General features: G+C 45.3%; 1 protein-coding gene across 6 annotated transcripts in view; it reads left to right on the forward strand.

Annotated features, from left to right (window-relative positions):
• Positions 1-17,756, forward strand: part of LNO1 (Nuclear pore complex protein) — a 207,234-nt gene that overhangs the window by 112,992 nt on the left and 76,486 nt on the right. For all 6 annotated transcript variants that reach the window (XR_015690891.1, XR_015690892.1, XM_087678094.1 and 3 more), the window contains 4 exons: positions 16,020-16,175; positions 16,260-16,317; positions 16,410-16,543; positions 16,654-16,769. Coding sequence is in view for 4 of the 6 variants with exons in the window: in XM_087678094.1 (XP_087534220.1) it covers positions 16,020-16,175; positions 16,260-16,317; positions 16,410-16,543; positions 16,654-16,769 (464 nt within the window). In the remaining 2 variants the exon portion in view is untranslated. The remainder of the gene's footprint in view (positions 1-16,019; positions 16,176-16,259; positions 16,318-16,409; positions 16,544-16,653; positions 16,770-17,756) is intronic.

The raw sequence follows: 17,756 nt of genomic DNA on the forward strand, positions 1-17,756 counted from the left end.
CTTTTTGATCATGACATTGCCTGACTCTTGGGAGACTTTGGTTGTTTCTCTCAGCAATAACCCCAATCTCACATATGATGGTGTGAGGGGTTCGATCTTGAATGAAGAAATTAGACGTAAGTCTAGTGGAGAAGGCAACAACTCAGCTTATAATGTTAGAGGCAGGGCTGAAAAGAAAAATGCAAATGCTGGACAGAGAAGCAGGAGCAAGAGCAAAGGAAAAGAAAAGAGTGATGTTACATGCTATCAGTGTGGTTGGAAGGGCCACAAGAAGCCTGATTGCAGGTATTACAAGAAGGAACAAGAGAGAAAGAAGAATGCATGAGACAAAAAGAAGAAAGAGGAAAAGACAGATGCATCTGAGGCAGGTAAAGGCAAGGAAAAGGCCAATGTGGCCTCTAGTGTTGTCATAGAGGAGCTCTCAAATGCAGAGGCTGATGTATTATGTGCAGTGGATTATGATGCCCTTGTATGTCACATGCAGGATATGTAGATCACCAAGGCTGATGTGATTGATGCACTTTTGTCAGTTGATGATGGTGTCACTCAGACTTGGATTGTAGACTCTGGTGCCTCTTTCCATGTGACTTCATGCTTGGAGTGTTTTGCTACTTTTGATGCAGGCTGTTATGGCAAGGTTTACCTTGGAAATAATCACGCTTGCAGCATTGATGGGATTGGCACCATACACTTGTCTTTGGATAATGGGCAAGAACTTATGTTGAAAGATGTCAGATATGTGCCTGGCATCAAGAAGAGTTTACTATCTGTTGGACAACTTGACTTGCATGGTTACACCACACTGTTTGGTGGTGGTTTGTGGAAATTAAAAAGGGGTTCCATGCTGATTGCTAAAGGAACCAAGAAGGGCACTTTGTATTGTCTGCACTGTAAAGCCTTGAATGGCAAGTTTCTTGGAGTTGCTGAAATTGGCTGTCTTTTGGAGTTATGGCATAAGAGATTAGGCCATATGAGCCAGAAAGGACTTGATGTTCTTACCTCTTTGAAGAGGGTTGATAGAAAAGGCTCTAAACTTGATTTTTGTAATGACTGTCAGTTTGGAAAGCAAATGAAAAATTCATTTTACTCTGGTGTCTCCCGTAAGTCAAATGTCTTGGACTTAGTGCATTCTGATGTATGTAGCATGCCTTTGAAATCGTTGGGTGGTGCTGCATACTTTGCCTCTTTTATTGATGATTGTTCCAGGAAGATTTGGGTTTATTTGTTGAAAAAGAAAAGTGAAGTGTTTGCTGTTTTTAAAACTTTTCATGCATTCGTGACCACTCAGACAGGTAGAAAGTTGAAATGCTTGAGAACTGATAATGGGGGTGAGTTCACGTCTAATGAATTTAAGTCCTTTTGTGACTTGCATGGGATCAAGAGGGAGCTTACAGCCCCTTACAGCCCTTCTTCAAATGGTGTGGCTGAAAGATACAATAGGACTCTATGTGAGAGAGTGCGGTGCATGCTGTCCACTGCTAATCTCCCTCATGAATTTTGGGGAGAGGCACTTAAAACCGCGGTTCACATTTGCAACCACTCTCCAAACAGGTCCCTAAATAATGGCATCCCTGAGGAGGTTTGGTCTGGCAAACCGGCCTCATATGACCATTTACGAATATTTGGCTGTGATGCTTTTGTGCATGTTAGAAATGAGCTGAGGAATAAACTTGACCCGAAATCCACCAAAGGCATTTTCATGGGCTATGGTGATGAGGGTGAATTTGGCTATAGAGTGTGGCTACCTCAGTCCAAGAAAATTGTTCGCAGCCGTAATGTTGTGTTTAATGAGGCAAAGTTGCTGAAAAGTACTTTAGCCTTTGATGAAGATATGAAAAAGGTCAAATTTCAGAATTCGCAGCCACCTATTACTTCAAATGATGAGCCTCATGGTGCTGTACCACAGGCTGAAACTGATGATGAGCCGGTTATCTTTGAGCCAGATGATGATGGACAGCAAATAGAAGCACAGGGAGGTCATGGACAGCAAGATAGACTTGCTGATTATGAAAATGCAGGTGCTGGAAATGAAAATGAAGGTGCTGTATAGCATGAACAGCATGCTGAAAATGGCTTACAGCAGCCAATAAATGCTGAAAATAACATGCCTCCAGATGTAGATCCGATTCCTGAGAATGTAGATCATTGGGTACGTAGGTCTACACGCCCAAGAAGGCAGCCACATAGGTATGACCCCTCTTTGCATTATGTGATGCTTACTGATGAGGGTGAGCCTCTGACATGTAAAGAGGCTAACTCATGCAAATTCAGCAATAAGTGGGAGCTAGCTATGCAGGAAGAGATTAAATCTCTGTATGCTAATAATACTTGGGATCTTGTGTCGTTGCCCAAAGGAAGAAAGCCTCTTCCAAACAAATGGGTTTACAAAGTAAAGACAGTTGATGGGAAACCCAAGTACAAGGCAAGATTGGTTGCCAAAGGGTATGCACAGAAGGAAGGGATTGACTTCCAGGAGGTCTTCTCACCTGTCGTGAAGATGACCAGACTACGTGTGCTTTTTGCTCTCATTGCTGTATTGGATTTAGAGATGTACCAAATGGATGTGAAAACAACTTTTCTGCATGGTGACATTGATGAGGAGATCTACATGAAACAGCCCGAGGGTTTTGTAGTTCCTGGAAAAGAGCAGTTGGTGTGTAAACTAAAACACAGCTTATATGGGCTGAAACAAGCACCACGACAGTGGTACAAAAAGTTTGACACTTTTATGCTCTCTCATGGGTTTACGCGCAGCCATGCAGATCATTGTTTGTATATGAAAAAGGATACAGATGGCAGCCCTATCATACTTGTTTTGTATGTGGATGATATGTTGCTAGCTGGGAAGAGAAAGACTAGCTTGGATGCTCTCAAAGATCAGCTGAAATCAGCTTTTTCCATGAAAGATTTAGGGAATGCAGAGCATATTTTAGGCATGAGGATTCATAGAGATAGAACGCAGAAATTGTTGTTCTTATCTCAAGAAAAGTACATTGAAAAGGTACTGGACAGATTTAACATAGCTGAAGCTAAGCCTCTCGGAGTACCCTTACCTCCATACCTTAAGCTTAGTAAAGCCAACAGCCCAAAAAATGACATGGAAGCCAATGCTATGAAGGGAGTCCCTTATGCATCAGGTTGTGGCTCTCTTATGTATGCTATGGTGGCTACTCGTCCAGACATTGCTCATACAGTGGGAGTTGTCAGCAGGTTTATGTCAAATCCTGGCAAACCACATTGGGAGGCTGTCAAGAGTATTCTTAGATATCTGAAGGGTACACAAAGAAAGTGTATTTGTTATGGGCAGGGTGCACTTAATCTGCAGGGTTATCGTGATGCAGACATGGTAGGTGACTTAGACACTCGCAGGTCCACTAGCGGGTATGTCTTTACAGTTGCTGGAGGGGCCGTCTCTTAGTGCTCCAGGTTGCAGAACATCGTCGCACTGAGTACTACTGAAGCTGAATACATATCAGCTACTGAAGCTTCTAAGGAAGCTATATGGTTGAGCAGACTCGCAGAGGATCTCGGCATATCTATGAGCACTCCAGTGTTGGGATGTGATAGCCAGAGTGCTGTGTATCTGGCTAAAAATGCCATGTATCATTCACGCACAAAGCATATTGATGTGCGATATCACTTTATCAGACAGATTCTGGAGGATGGTCTAATCACATTGACCAAGATCAACACACAGGACAACCCTGCAGATGTTCTCACTAAAAGTCTAGGCAAGGCTCAGCATGAGCATTGCATACGACTAGTGGGAGTTGGTTAAAGGTTCACTCCGGACCTTTAAGTGGGAGGTTGTTGGGATGTAAAGGTCTTTTATTCACCTTCGTGTATTCTACATCTGTATTGTTATGTTGTACATGTGAATGCACCCTTACGGGCCCTAAGTATAAATACATTTTATTCTTTGTGTACCAACACATTGTTGGTACACTCAAAAATCTGCTCGTCACTCTTACGCTCACTCACTCACCTGTTCACTTCCTCTGCTCTGCAAATCTTCACACTTCCGCTACCCGCGCGCTCCAACAGTCTAGCCCCTCCTCGAGACCATAATGCCTTCTGAGAGCCTCCAATGATGGAGAACCTTGATAGGGTGTCATAGGATTTGTAGAGGAAGTCACATGTGAGTCTCGCACAAAAACTAGCCTCCACAATCATTGCAGGATACTCTTTAGAAGAGCATTGGTTTTGATAGCATGTGAAGCTATGCTAGTGTTTGCATTGAGGAAACACAACATGTATGACTACGACTAAAACATAGAAACTCGAACAAAGACAAGAAAAACTCAAACCTTAAGCATAAAACGCAAAATGCAAACTCAAAACTCAAAACTCAAATACAGAGACAAACATAGAGAGAAGAAACTCTAAAGTGAATGAATGTTGTAAATGAATGTAAGAGTGTACAGAATGCCCAAGGGCAGAGCAATGGAGTGCCGGAAAGTGACACCCACACCAGAGAAGGATCCCAAGTACTGTGACCACGAGTTGGAGTACGGAACAGAAGGAAAACACCAAACACTAATCACTAGGTAGTCAGAAGATAGAGGTGGTAGTAAGGATGATGCTTGGAGGAGAGAGCAGCAACAAGAAGTTACAGTTGCAACTATAAGATGGCTGCCAACAGGGAGAAGAGGGAGAAGAAGGGTGTCAATAGGTAGATGACAGTCGCCAATTGTGGCTGCATGGGGGAGAGAAGGCCAAACACAAATTGCAGGGCTGACACCTGATGACGATGGAGGGCTACCACTTGTTGCCTGGATGACGAAGAATGGAACACAACAAGAAGGCAGTTCATGGGCTGGTGATGGCAGATGGGCCAAACGTAGCAAGGGAGTGAGAAGCTGCGCAAACGGGTTGAGGTTGAATGATGGGCAAGTTGTCTATTTGTAGATGTTCAAGGATGCCCCAAAAATTAGGGTTTTGGGAGACCTATGAAACTCTTTTGAACTACATATTAGTTTGGTGTTTTTCATGAATTAAGTGTATTTTGGGGCTGTTTAAAGATGCTAATAAGCTAAAAAGCGTGTTTTAGCTCAACACCACTCCTCGCAACCTTAAAGAATCGGCAACCAATTTCTTTGATGGGATGTGGACAAGATTTTTACCATTTTTCCAAATTCTTGGCTACTAGATTGCATGAATATCTTCAAAACCTTATTCCCCCTCCCAGATATGGATTCATTAAAGGGAGAACTATTTTTCACATAATCTTGGATGCCCAAATGGGGATAGATTATGCTTGCTACACAAAGTAGGAAATGGTCATGGTTGAGTTGGACGTGGAATGGTCCTTCTTAGTCCAGGTGATGCTAGGCATGAGATTCGTTCCAAGAATGTTTGGACTTATGAATACTATTAGTGTGAATTTCTCTTCAAAAGTTCTGCTCAATGGTGGTGTCATGACATCCTTTCCCCTTTGCCGATCGGCTAGGTAGGGTTGCTCGTTGAGTCCTTTATTCTTTGCCCTAGCTACTCATTCCATTCTAATGATGTTGTCTTGCCTAGCAGCTAATGGTGAGGTGGTTGGACTGTCACTCCCAACTAAGGAACATCTGGTTCGGCAAGCTTTGGTGGATGACAATTTCATGTTTCTCAAGGCTGATTCTAATAATATAGAAGAGCAATTGCCACATGGGACTTATCAGTTGTAAGTTGGCCCTTATCGGTTGTAGTGAGAGTGATCTTCAGGCCTTGGGTTGGCAATGCGAGGTGGTGCTTAAAGGCTTTGTTTTTAGACATCTGGGCTATCCTCTGGAGGTGTAGGTGTCACCTAAAGTGCTAGTGGATTAAATATCCTCATGCTTTATGGTTAAGTTTGTGTATTGGAAATCACAAGCTTGGTCTTTCCATGTAAGATTAAAAATTGCTTAGACGATCATGGTATCGACTGTTTCATATTACCTTCTCTTGCTCCCTTGGTCGAAGTTTAATTTATAAGAAAATAATCAACCCATGCGGTTCTTGCTTTGGTAAAGAGACTCTACACAGATGGGTATATCGTGGATCTCTTGGCACCATGTTTGCACTCCCAAAGGAATGGGTGGTGGGGCTTTGTGGACTTAGAGACACATTGATCATTGTTCCAGGCTTTGTGCGAGGGTAGGCAGCTCTAGTCCTTGATTGTTAGGCTCTTCCTTGAAACTCAAGGTATTAAGCATGGGGAACACCTATACTTGTGCCTCATGGTGGCATGTGGTTAATGCTCAACAACCTTTTCATTTCAAGTCTTCCATGCTTTTGGATCATTTGGTCCACTCGTGGAAATCGGCCCTTGTTAAATCTTCTTGGCACCCACCTTTGGATTGGGAGATGGCAAACTCCCTGAGAGCTGAAGTGCTATCTTCTCACTTGGGGAGGCAAATAAGAACCAAGGCTGATGTTGAATAGGATGGCACGCCTAGGACTGGTCATTGTTAGTGATGCTCTTCTACTTGCAAGTGGGGCTGTCACCTCTTTTAGTCAGTTCGATGCTACTTTCGTATTCCTCGAGGCCATGGTAATTTGTGGGACACCATCTTGGCCTCTTTGCAGGCCATACTACCTCTCCCCTCTTTGGACCAAGAGGTCCCTTGGTTGGATTGGATGATTAATGGTTGGGTGCATTGGGTCTGTGCTTCAAGCACAAATATACCATTTGCTCATATGCGATAAGGATTGGCTTGCCTAGAAGGGCAACACGACCTAGGTCACAAAAAATGTCAGCATGTTGGAATTTAGTGCTAATGACAAGTCGGCTTAAACAGAATGGCTTTCTGATCCAAGGTCTTCATTTGGCAAGTGTTGATTGGTGCTCTTCCTCTTGCATGTGCACCCTCCAAGTAGAGGATCTCCAATGGTTGTTGCTTCCTTTGTCAGACATCCGTAGAAATCCACCACCAATGGTTCCTTTCTTGTCGGGTGGCGCGAAAGGTTTGGTCACTACTATTGGCCATTTGGTTCTACATGGTTGGGCTATTGATGCTTCCAAAGGATTGGTTCTTTGGATAACCCAAGTTTGTGGATCTTATGCAGGCCAATATGAAAGTGCTCTTTCATTTGTTACATTTCTAGAGTTGTTGGCATATGTGGACTAGTTGGCAACTTGACTTGACTGAGTTGGTGCATATTCTTCATAGACACGATTTTCTTTCTTTGTTTGATGCAATTTCTTTTGCTTGTCTACGTCCTATGTACTTGCATTAATCTTGTAATCTTGTACACTTTTTGTACTTAATACAATTACCTATTACGGAGAGAGAGAGAGAGAGAGAGAGAGAGAGAGAGAGAGAGAGAGAGAGAGAGAGAGTTAGTTATATTAACGTCTTCTAAAGACCAAAACTGGCCTATGAGACAAACTGTGATACAACTGATGAGGTCCAGCTATCCAAAATAAAAGTGCTGAATGAAAAGCTAAAAACTGGAAACTGAAAATACGGTGCTGTGAGTGTGATAAGGGTCGTGTATGTGTATGTGCGTGTCGTGTATGTGTATGTGCGTATGTAGCTCTGGTACTCCAGATAATGGCTACAAAAGGGAAACAAATGTGTATGTGTATGTGCTGAGAGAGAGAGAGAGAGAGAGAGAGAGAGAGAGAGAGAGAGAGAGAGAGAGAGAGAGAGAGAGAGAGAGAGAGAGAGAGAGAGAGAGAGAGAGAGAGAGAGAGAGAGAGAGAGAGAGAGAGAGAGAGAGAGAGAGAGAGAGAGAGAGAGAGAGAGAGAGAGAGAGAGAGAGAGAGAGAGAGGGGAGGGGGGCGCGATGACGCCGCCTGCGTGTCCCGCCCTGCCGTCGATTGGCTGACTGTCGACCCTGCCCGCCATCGCTCCTGCTTGCTGTCGATTGTCACACCAGCGGTGCTCCTGCTCGTCGTCGGTGCCCGTCCGTCGTATCCGCCATCTGACCTGCTCGCCATCAGGCCTGCGCGTCGGTCCTGTTCGCCGTCAGGCACGCCCGTCGCCTGCCCTGTCGCCTGTCCTGTCGCCCGCCTCTGACGACTGCCTGCCCTGTCGCCTGTCAGACGCCATCGCCTGCTTGAACTGTCCGCCCTCGCTTGTCGGACGCCGCCCTCGCCTGTTAGACGCTGCCCTCGCCAGTCAGCCGCCGTGGTGGTCGCCCCAGGTAACACATCGTTTGTGGCAGCGTCTCGCAGGGCGTACTGATCTTTTCTTCCTCTCAGCGAGAGGCAGCATCCTCTGTTCGTGCCTGAGCCTGCGCCTCTGGGTTCTGCGACCTGCATACGGAGACAGTGCAGCCTTGCCTTTCCACCGAGAGAGAGAGAGAGAGAGAGAGAGAGAGAGAGAGAGAGAGAGAGAGAGAGAGAGAGAGAGAGAGAGAGAGAGAGAGAGAGAGAGAGAGAGAGAGAGGGAGGGAGGGAGGGAGGGAGGGAGGGAGGGAGGGAGGGAGGGAGGGCGGGCGGGGGGGGGGGGGAGGGGGGAGGGGGGGGGAGGGAGGGAGGGGGAGAGAGAGAGAGAGAGAGAGAGAGAGAGAGAGAGAGAGAGAGAGAGCCATTGTTGAGAGAGAGAGGGAGGGAGGGAGGGAGGGAGGGAGGGAGGGAGGGAGGGAGAGAGAGAGAGAGAGAGAGAGAGAGAGAGAGAGAGAGAGAGAGAGAGAGAGAGAGAGAGAGAGCCATTGTTGAAGGATGCGATGGCAGTTGTGGGAACAGTGCTGGTTCCCCCAAGCCTCAGGGCTATGAATCGAAACCGTTTATGCATGTTATGGGACACGGCTAGGAAAAGGCCTGCGTGGCTTCGCCTCAATTGTTCTGGCATGCATCCTTTGCATTTTCGCTTGAAATGGGCAACTTTGCAGGACACTGCTTTTCATGTGGTAAATTGGGGCATTTTATGGCCGAATGCCCTGAAAGGCAACCATCTTCCGAGGATGCGCAGGTTGTGCTGCCTAAGGATGACGTGGTGCTTGATGCCCCGACACAGGAGGCCCTTCAGCCACCTAATGTCGTGGATAAAGGCAAACAACAGGTCCTGGGTTTGGATTCCTGTAGCACTAATTGGATTGAGGCACGTCAAAAAAAAAGATAAAAAGTTGGATGCAGGCCTGGCGGATCCTGGGACCTAATGCTTCACAGGATTCCGTGCGCACGTATATGCGCAGGAAAGAAATGTTCACTTCACAGCAGGCTGCGCATACTATGGCCCCGTCTGCCCCCCGTAATCAGTCTACAAGGAAAGTCTATACAGACGGCCCCAAGGGCCCACCTGTTAAGCTGGCGTTTGATACAAAAGGTAATGTGATTACACCCTGGGATTGGCGTTATCCTTGCCCCACTCCCAAGACAGTGGATTTTCCTTCTATCTCTAAAGCAGGTCGCCAGAATTCGTTTGCAGTATTGGCTGATTTTTTGGATGAGGGTGTCCTAGATGCTCTTGCGGAAAAGGTGAAATCGAGGCAACAGGCGCCTCGTTCCTGACTTTCTTTTTTTGAAGATATATGAAGATAGCCACGTGGAATGTGCGAGGCATTTGCTCTCGCCATAAGCAACATGCCATGTGGACTGTCTTGCATGAGAACCAGTGGGATGTATTGTGTGCAGTTGAGCACAAAAGTCACGGTGAAGCAGGAAAAGTTGTGGATTGTCATGGATTCCGTCTGTTTTATGCAGGGACACATGCTACGCACTATTCGGGCGTGCTGATGATTGTCCATGAGAAATACCAGCCTATTCTTGTTAAAAATGATATGCAGGGCCGCTTTCTGGTAATCGAAGTCTTATTTGAAGGAGAGATTTTATGGTTGCTGGGCCTCTATGCTCCGAATGATCCCGCATCGCGACGGGATCTTTGGTCGACTTTGCAGGGCTCCATGTCACTTGGCCGAAGGGGGTTTTTGATGGGAGATTTCAATATGTGTGTTGACTCTTCTCAGTCCACTTCAGGGCATTCGGTAATGGATACGCCGGAAAGCCGGGTGTGGAATTCCTTTGCTTTGCGTGTACTTAAGCAAGATCTTTGGTCGTGGCTTCACCCTTCTTTTTCAGGGTTTACTTTTCATTCCGCACAATATGCAACTACTTGGTCCCGGTTGGACCGAATGTATATCATGCAGGGGGATGATTTTCTTCCCGAGATGCTGGAAATGAAGGTCTTGCAGCAATATGCGTTGTCGGACCATTTCCCCCTCCAGCTTGAGATGCGGGCACAATCTATTGCACCTTTTATGCAGTTGCTGGATAGGCTCCCTTTACGTTTCAACTCCTCTTATTTGAAGCATCCAATTTTTCAGGGCTATATGCAGCAATTGATTGAGAGATTCTTATTGGACTTCGCCTTTGAGGGCTTGGCTTCATTTGCACGGCTGCTCTCTAATGTGCAGCGGGTTGCTCGGCAGTATGGGATTCATCATGCCTCTCTTTGTCGCCGACGCCGACATGCAGTAGAGGACTTACTGGCTTTGGTCCGTTCCTTGCTCGTGGATTCCCCAGATGATGATTTTCTGCTGTCACTGGAGAGGCGTTTGGCCCATCTTATTCAAGTGTTTCAGTTAAAATCTTATCAGCAGGCCAAACTGCATAACTTGACTGACACATTGCAAGATAGTGCCTGCCAGTCTCATAAGTTCTTTCGCGCCTTGCATGCTTCTTCGGCTCGCGAAAATATGACTAGACTCCAGGATTCGGAAGGTCGCATGGTCATTGATCCGCAGACCATTGTCAATATGTGCAGAAATTATTTTATGGAACTTCTTGGTTCTTCTCCCTCGCCTTCTAGCCAGGTTACGCATGCCCGCTCGGTCTTCTATCATCTGGTCCGCCAGCAAGTTGCACTTGATATGCAAGCCACTTTGGAGGCGGATATTTGCGAGGAGGAGGTTATGGATGTTTTGTTGCACTTGCCTAAGGATAAAAGTCCTGGTTGGGATGGTCTCACTAATGAATTCTTTGAGAACTCCGCCACGCAGTTGGTGAAGCCATTGGCGGTCATGTTTCAGCAGGTTTGGGAAACAGGGGTCATGCCTTCCTCATGGAAAGAAGGCCTTATCAAACTGATTCCAAAGGTCCCTTCGCCGTCAAAGCTGCAACACTGGAGACCAATTTCTTTGATGGGCTCGATGTATAAAATCTTCTCCAAAGTGCTGGCGAATCGGCTTCACAAGCACCTTCCAGCTATTGTGCATCCTCTCCAATATGGTTTCATTAAGGGCCGCAACATTCTGCATAATATCTTAAATGTGCAAATGGCTATTGACTATGCGCGGCACTCCAGTCAGGAAGTGGTATTGATTCAATTGGACTTGGAAAAGGCGTTTGACTATGTGGACTGGTCTTTCATTGCAGATCTCATGTCTGCTATGGGCTTTGGTACCCGGATGTCCCGATTGATCTACACCATTAGTGCTGTGGCTTCTTCAAGAGTTATGCTCAATGGTGGGGTTACAGAGCCATTTGTCCTTGCACGCTCGGTCAGACAGGGTTGCCCTTTGAGTCCTCTCTTCTTTGCCCTGGCGACTCACCCGGTCCTTTCAATGTTATCCTCAATGGCGGCTTCTGCTCAGCTGGCAGGATTGTCTCTTTCTTTGGGGCAGCACTTCATTAGCCAATCTTTGGCTGATGACACCTTTATGATTTTGCGGGCGGACAGGGACAACATTCGAAAGGCATTAGATGTTTGGACGCTCTTTGGTCAGGCCTCTGGTCTTCGCATCAATGCCTTTAAGTCAGCCATTCTCAGCTGCACGGAGCCTGATTTACAGTCATTAGGCTGGCAGGGCCAGGTGGTTTCCCGTGGCTCCATTGTCAGGCATCTTGGATACCCATTGGGGGTGGATGTACGGCCAAAGGACCTACTGGAGTGGATTTCACAAAAACTGGCAGCGAAGTTTATGTATTGGAAGTCGCAAGCGTGGCCATTCCATGTCCGCCTCAAAGTGGCTCAGACAATTATGCTACCAATGCTAACGTATTTTCTGCCATTGCTGCCGTGGACGCCTACTACTTTGAAGGCTCTCACTCATCCCATTCGTTTCATGCTATGGAAGAAGGATTCACTGTAGGCAGGCATTTCGTGGATTTCATGGTCACATACATGTACCCCTAAACGCATGGGTGGTGGAGCTATTTTGGATGCAGAAACTCATATGCTGGCTCTTCGTTGGTCTCTTTTTCGTGCCATGTGTGTGGATCATCACCCGTGGACCATCATAGCCCGTTATTTTCTTGAGGACAGCGGGCTACGCCATGGTAATACACGGCTTCGGGCCTCCTGGTGGCATGTCCTTAATGCTGACTCTCGATTTTCCAGTCCCTCTTCCTCTTTGTTACTGCACTTGGTCGGCTCTTGGAAAGTGGTGCTCCAAAAGGCCCGTTGGCATCCAGTAGGGGACCGCTTGCAGACTAACTTCTTTTAGCTGGAATTGTTGGCAGTATCGAGATTACTTTCATGGGAAGACAAACATCAGCTCAGACCGAGATTTAACCGCATGGCCCGTTTAAGTGTGACTTCGATTGCGGATGCTACCCTTGCCACGCGCAATGTCCTCGCATCGTTTCGGACTGCTAGGAGACTTTTCAGGATCCCGCACGGATACCGTGGTTTATGGGGAAAGCTTTTGTCGGAGCTTCAGGGTAGGCAACCCTTTCCTGCCCTGGCTGTGGATCGTCCTTGGCAGGACTGGGACCTTGCAGGCCGGTTGAGTCTGGAAAAGGCCTCTACTAATCAGGTGTATCATCTTCTCATTCAAGATCACCAATGGCTGGGTGTGAAAGCTAATACTGTTTGGGGACTGCGGAAATCGCTGTCATGGTGGCAGGCAACGCTGATGGAGGGCTGGCTGAATAAGGCACCTTTCAAATGCAAGGTCTTTCTTTGGCGGGTAATGATTGGTGGTCTTCCTCTTGCCCTCGGCCCTTTCCAAGCGTCGAATCTCGAATGGCAATTGTTTCTTCTGTACCACTACTGCGGAATCGGCCCGACATCGTTTTCTTTCTTGCCTGCTCGCCAAGAATATCTGGTCACTCTTGTCGCAAATCTGGCGCGCAGTGGTGGGGTCCTCACTAACTCCTTACGATTGGGTTTTTGTGCGCCCAAAGTACCCCACACCGCCACAGTTACATATGAAGATCTTATTTCACTTTTTCAGATACTGGGGATGCTGGCACATTTGGACCACGCGCAATGCTTTTCTCTTTGATTCGGCCTCTAATGTACCGAGACATATTGCCAGGCTTAAAGGGCTCTTGCATTGGCAGCTAGATCTCATCCGGCCTCGGGAGGATTTGCATCCCTGGCATATGGCAATTGCCTCTGGGTTGTTGCCATGATTGGTGTAACCTTTTTAGTGCATTAGTACGGGGATTTCCCACACATTGGCCTAGGGCCCTCGTGTCTCTTGTAATCATGTAATCATGTAATCTTGTACCTTTTTTCCATAATTAATACAATTACCTTTTACGAAAAAGAGAGAGAGAGAGAGAGAGAGAGAGAGAGAGAGAGAGAGAGAGAGAGAGCCTTGGGATGGCATGGACTTGCGATTCCAAAAGGAAATATAACCAGACACTTGGGATATCCTATTGGTGTGGAGGTAGCACCCCGGGCCTTATTGGATTGGATGGCCTCTCGGATGCATGACAGGTTCATGTACCGGAAATCTCAGTGTTGGCCTTTGCATGTCAGACTGAAAGTTGCTCAAAGTATTATGATTAGTATGATATTGTTATTTATTCTTGCCATTGCTTTCCTAGACTAAGAAGTCCCTTTTGGAACTTGTTTAGCCTGTCAGGTTTATGCCGTGGAAAAAGAAGGGGAATCGGTTGGGTTAGGTTTGGATTTCGTGGCAGCATGTGACTACGCCTAAACGAATGGGGGGAGCAGCCTTGTTGGATGTTCATTTGCATATGAAAGCCTTGAGGTTGGCCCTTTTGCAGGCATTATGTGTACAGAGTCATCCTTGGTCAGACATGGCAAAAATTTTCATTGAAAAGACTGGCATCTCTCATGGTAATACGGTTATTCATGCCTCCTAGTGGCATGTGCTTAACTCCTCAAGGCCAATTAAGACCACCCAGTCTTTTCTCCTTTCTCATTTGATTGCATCCTGGCAGGAGCTCTTACGTTTTTCAGTTTGGCGCCCTCTTGAGATTCGCAAGGAGGCGAATTCACTGCAAGGAGAGGTCTTAGCCTCCTCCAGGTTGTTGGATTGGCTGGACAAAGATTTGCATAGACTCAAGTTTAATCGGATGGCTCGTTTGGGGTTGCAGATAGTTTTTGATGGTGTTATTCCTGGGCAGTTCCGTCTTTACTCTTTTCGGCGTATTCGTCAACATTTTTGGGTACCTCATGGATATTGTGATATCTGGTCATCCATATAGGTCAATCTTCAAAGGTTTTCTTCTTTACCAATGCTACAGCCATTGTATCCATGGCATGATTGGAAGTTTGTGATTCCGGATGATTTCAAGAAGAGGTCTACTAACCAGATGTACCATCAGATGGTGGAGACCAAGAGATGGGTCACTATAAAGGTGAATAAATTATGGCATATTCGGGAAGGCAAAAAGAAGTGGCAGAAAAGATTCCTTCAGCTTTGGAAGTCTAAGGTTCCCTATCAGGGAAAAGTCTTCTTGTGGAGACTGCTGATTGGTGGTCTTCCAACTGGAGAGGTGTTGCATGCTCAAAAGATCTCTGCTGGTCATTGTGTATTTTGCACTACATGCGATGAAACATTACTTCATCGTTTTGCCTCTTGTCGAGTTGCGCGACAGATCTGGTGTTTTATTTCTCGCATGTGGCTCTCGGCGACTCAACTCCGGATAACAGCCCGTCATGGATTATGGGAAAGCTGCCATCCGTGCCTTCTTTGCATTCTGATTGTTCCTGCCTCTTCCAGTTCCTTAGATGGACTGCCTTGTGGCATATTTGGCGTACTTGGAATGCCTTTATTCTTGATTCAATCTCGGGCATCCAAGGTCATGTGGCCCGTATTCGAGGTTTAGTGCTATGGGAGATTTCTTCTATGATATCAGCTGACCTGGTTCTTCCTGACATTGCTTCCCACTGGCTGGCCATTGTTCTCTCTACACCAGCAGTGTGATTTTCTCTTTGTGATATTATCCTAATAGTCTTTCGTCACTTTCTTTGAGGACCTTGATGGTCTGATGCCACACACACACACACACACACACACACACACACACACACACAGAGAGAGAGAGAGAGAGAGAGAGAGAGAGAGAGAGAGAGAGAGAGAGATTACACACGATGGCTTAGAACCATCGTCTATCTTGTAATCACGTAAACTTGTACTTTTTTTCGTAATTAATACAATTACCTTTTACGAAAAAAAAAAGAGAGAGAGAGAGAGTTTCTCTGATGACCTGATGGTCTGATGTAACAGATAGTAAGAGATATAGAGAATGCTGACCTGATGGTCTGATGTAAATATCTACTACTTAATTCAATTATATTCACGAAAAAGAGAGAGAGAGAGAAAATATAATATGCTAGACCCAGGTTTAATAGAATATCATGGCTTGGATTGCTTTCCATTGTGATACGACTTTGCTGACACAACGTGTATTGATGTCCTTTTGGTCGATTTGACGGATTTTTGTGTGCAGGGCTTCTCCTCCAGGAGGGTTTGGTCTCAATAATTCTCCTTTACCGAATGTGTGTGCATGTGTGTACAGACAGACACACGTGTGTGCACTGTGTATGCACATACATACAGAGTGTTGAGAGGTAGATGAGACTTCTAAGGTGATCCAGAGAGCACATATCAGAGATTGGGAGACATTTCTTGCCACTTGGGAGAGCATATTTTTCCATTCATTTCATTATATCTCCACAATGTGTTCTTCTTGAATGGATTCTAAGTGAGCCGATTATATAAGACTTATTGCTCAATAGCCTTTCTTATGATGTTATTATTTTTGCGTATGGATTCTGCTTTGTAATTTTACCTTGATCTTTCAGCTAGGATGAATTTTTGATAGATTATTGTTTTTTAAAAGAAGAGACATTTGCTAAAATTCTTTCCCTAGGGTGATTTCATCCAATTAGCAGCATCTCTTGCAGGTCAAAAGGATGGCAAACCAAATTGAAGATATTCTCTCATGCATCGATGGACAAATTCCACCGCAAAATGCAAAGCAGAAAATTTTCACAAGAGGCTCATTGGAGGACATACAACATGGTATTCAGAAGATTTCTTCTGATTGCAGACTGTTCCAGGTCTGGAATTGTTAAATCATATGTTTAATCCAGAAACTGTAGCTATTGCCTTCATTCTTCTGTTTGACCCATTATTTCATGCAGACAGAACTGAGGAACCAAAGGGAGAATTTTGCCGATCTCATGGATGAAAGCAAGCAAGGTTAATCTGTCAGTTATGAAGTGTGTATATTATGCATCTGTTGCCTTCACAATCCTTGAGTCTCCTCACACATGGTCGCATGTTGTGTACAGTGAATGATTGGAGGATTTATATGCAGAGCCTTTTTGAACAAGCATCTGATCAGCGCTACCAAGATTTATGGAAGAAACAAAAGCTGCATCCACGCATGGATGCATTGCGCAAACGAATTCTTAAGGTTGACCAGGTTTGTACGAACTCTGTGTTTTGGATTGAGTTGTATTTCCTAGCACCATAAATGCTTTCATAAATTGTACCTTCTGCGGATATAACTTCCCTCATATTTATTTCACACAGTCGGTGAAACAACAAATTGCTGAGCTTGAGGAACATGTGCACAATATCGAGTTGTCTCAGTTGGGGAGGAAATACAATCAATTCTCTCATCAGACCTCTGCTTTGCCAAATTCAGAGTATGTTTTCATTAGATTCTCATATCCTTCCATTAACAAGGTCCTCTTGTATCTGCTTCAGGGCATTGATTGGATCATAAGAATTTCTGTTGATTCTGACTGAAGTTCTCTGCCAGCACTGTCTTCATGGTTAACTGTTTGGAGCTCCCTAGAATGTCAACTTGTCTTTATTGTAGTTAAGTAAATCTCACTGTTTTGTTGGACTGTCATTACCACGATCAAGTAAATCTCATTTTTTCTTGACTTGCAACCTTGAGACACTTGATTCATAATGACCAAGAGTTTATCAAGCACCATATTTATCCATGCTTCATTATATGTTGCATCAACGCTTGGATTAGTGACATGATATGTACAATGATCCATTGGGTTGGTGCTGAGTCCAGAGGAAAACCAGTGTAAGGGCAGTGGTGTAGATTCCAGTTTATAAATCTGAATCATACCTTGTTAATTGAGGCTGTCTAATTGTTGACCTAAAGGCAACAGTCAGTATTTTCCAGATGCTTTTGTTTGCTGGAATGGAATGATCTTCTCTTAAACTTATCTTAACGTTCATTGCATAGTCTCTCTAAGACATAGTATTGTCAACATTGCTAGAAAGACAACAAAGATAGATTGTGAGCCAAGACCACAGCCTGCATCCTCAGCAGCTCAAGGACCACCAGCCCCTCGAGTTCTTTTTTTTTTTTTCTCAAAGAAAGAAAATTGTAGAATACCACCTTGAAGAAAATTCCCATGACGTGAGATACAAAGTACAAAGAACCCTATAGAGAGTAGCTAAATGCATTATAAATAAAATGATTGCATGGACAACCAATCTGGTGGGCAATAATGCAGCCCTGCCATCTTTAGGTATTCCCTATTGGAGAGTAGTTCCTCTTCATGTGAACACACTTATGAGTGTATATGGGAGTGTATGTGTCAGACGACTCTGAAGAAAACCATAAAGCCAGAGGAAAAAGCAGTCCAAAGAAATGAGCACGAGCG

Source organism: Lygodium microphyllum, chromosome 1 (assembly GCF_053477565.2).
Source record: "Lygodium microphyllum isolate KBCC chromosome 1, Lygodium_microphyllum_v1.1.10, whole genome shotgun sequence".
In the NCBI taxonomy this organism is placed as follows: domain Eukaryota; kingdom Viridiplantae; phylum Streptophyta; class Polypodiopsida; order Schizaeales; family Lygodiaceae; genus Lygodium; species Lygodium microphyllum.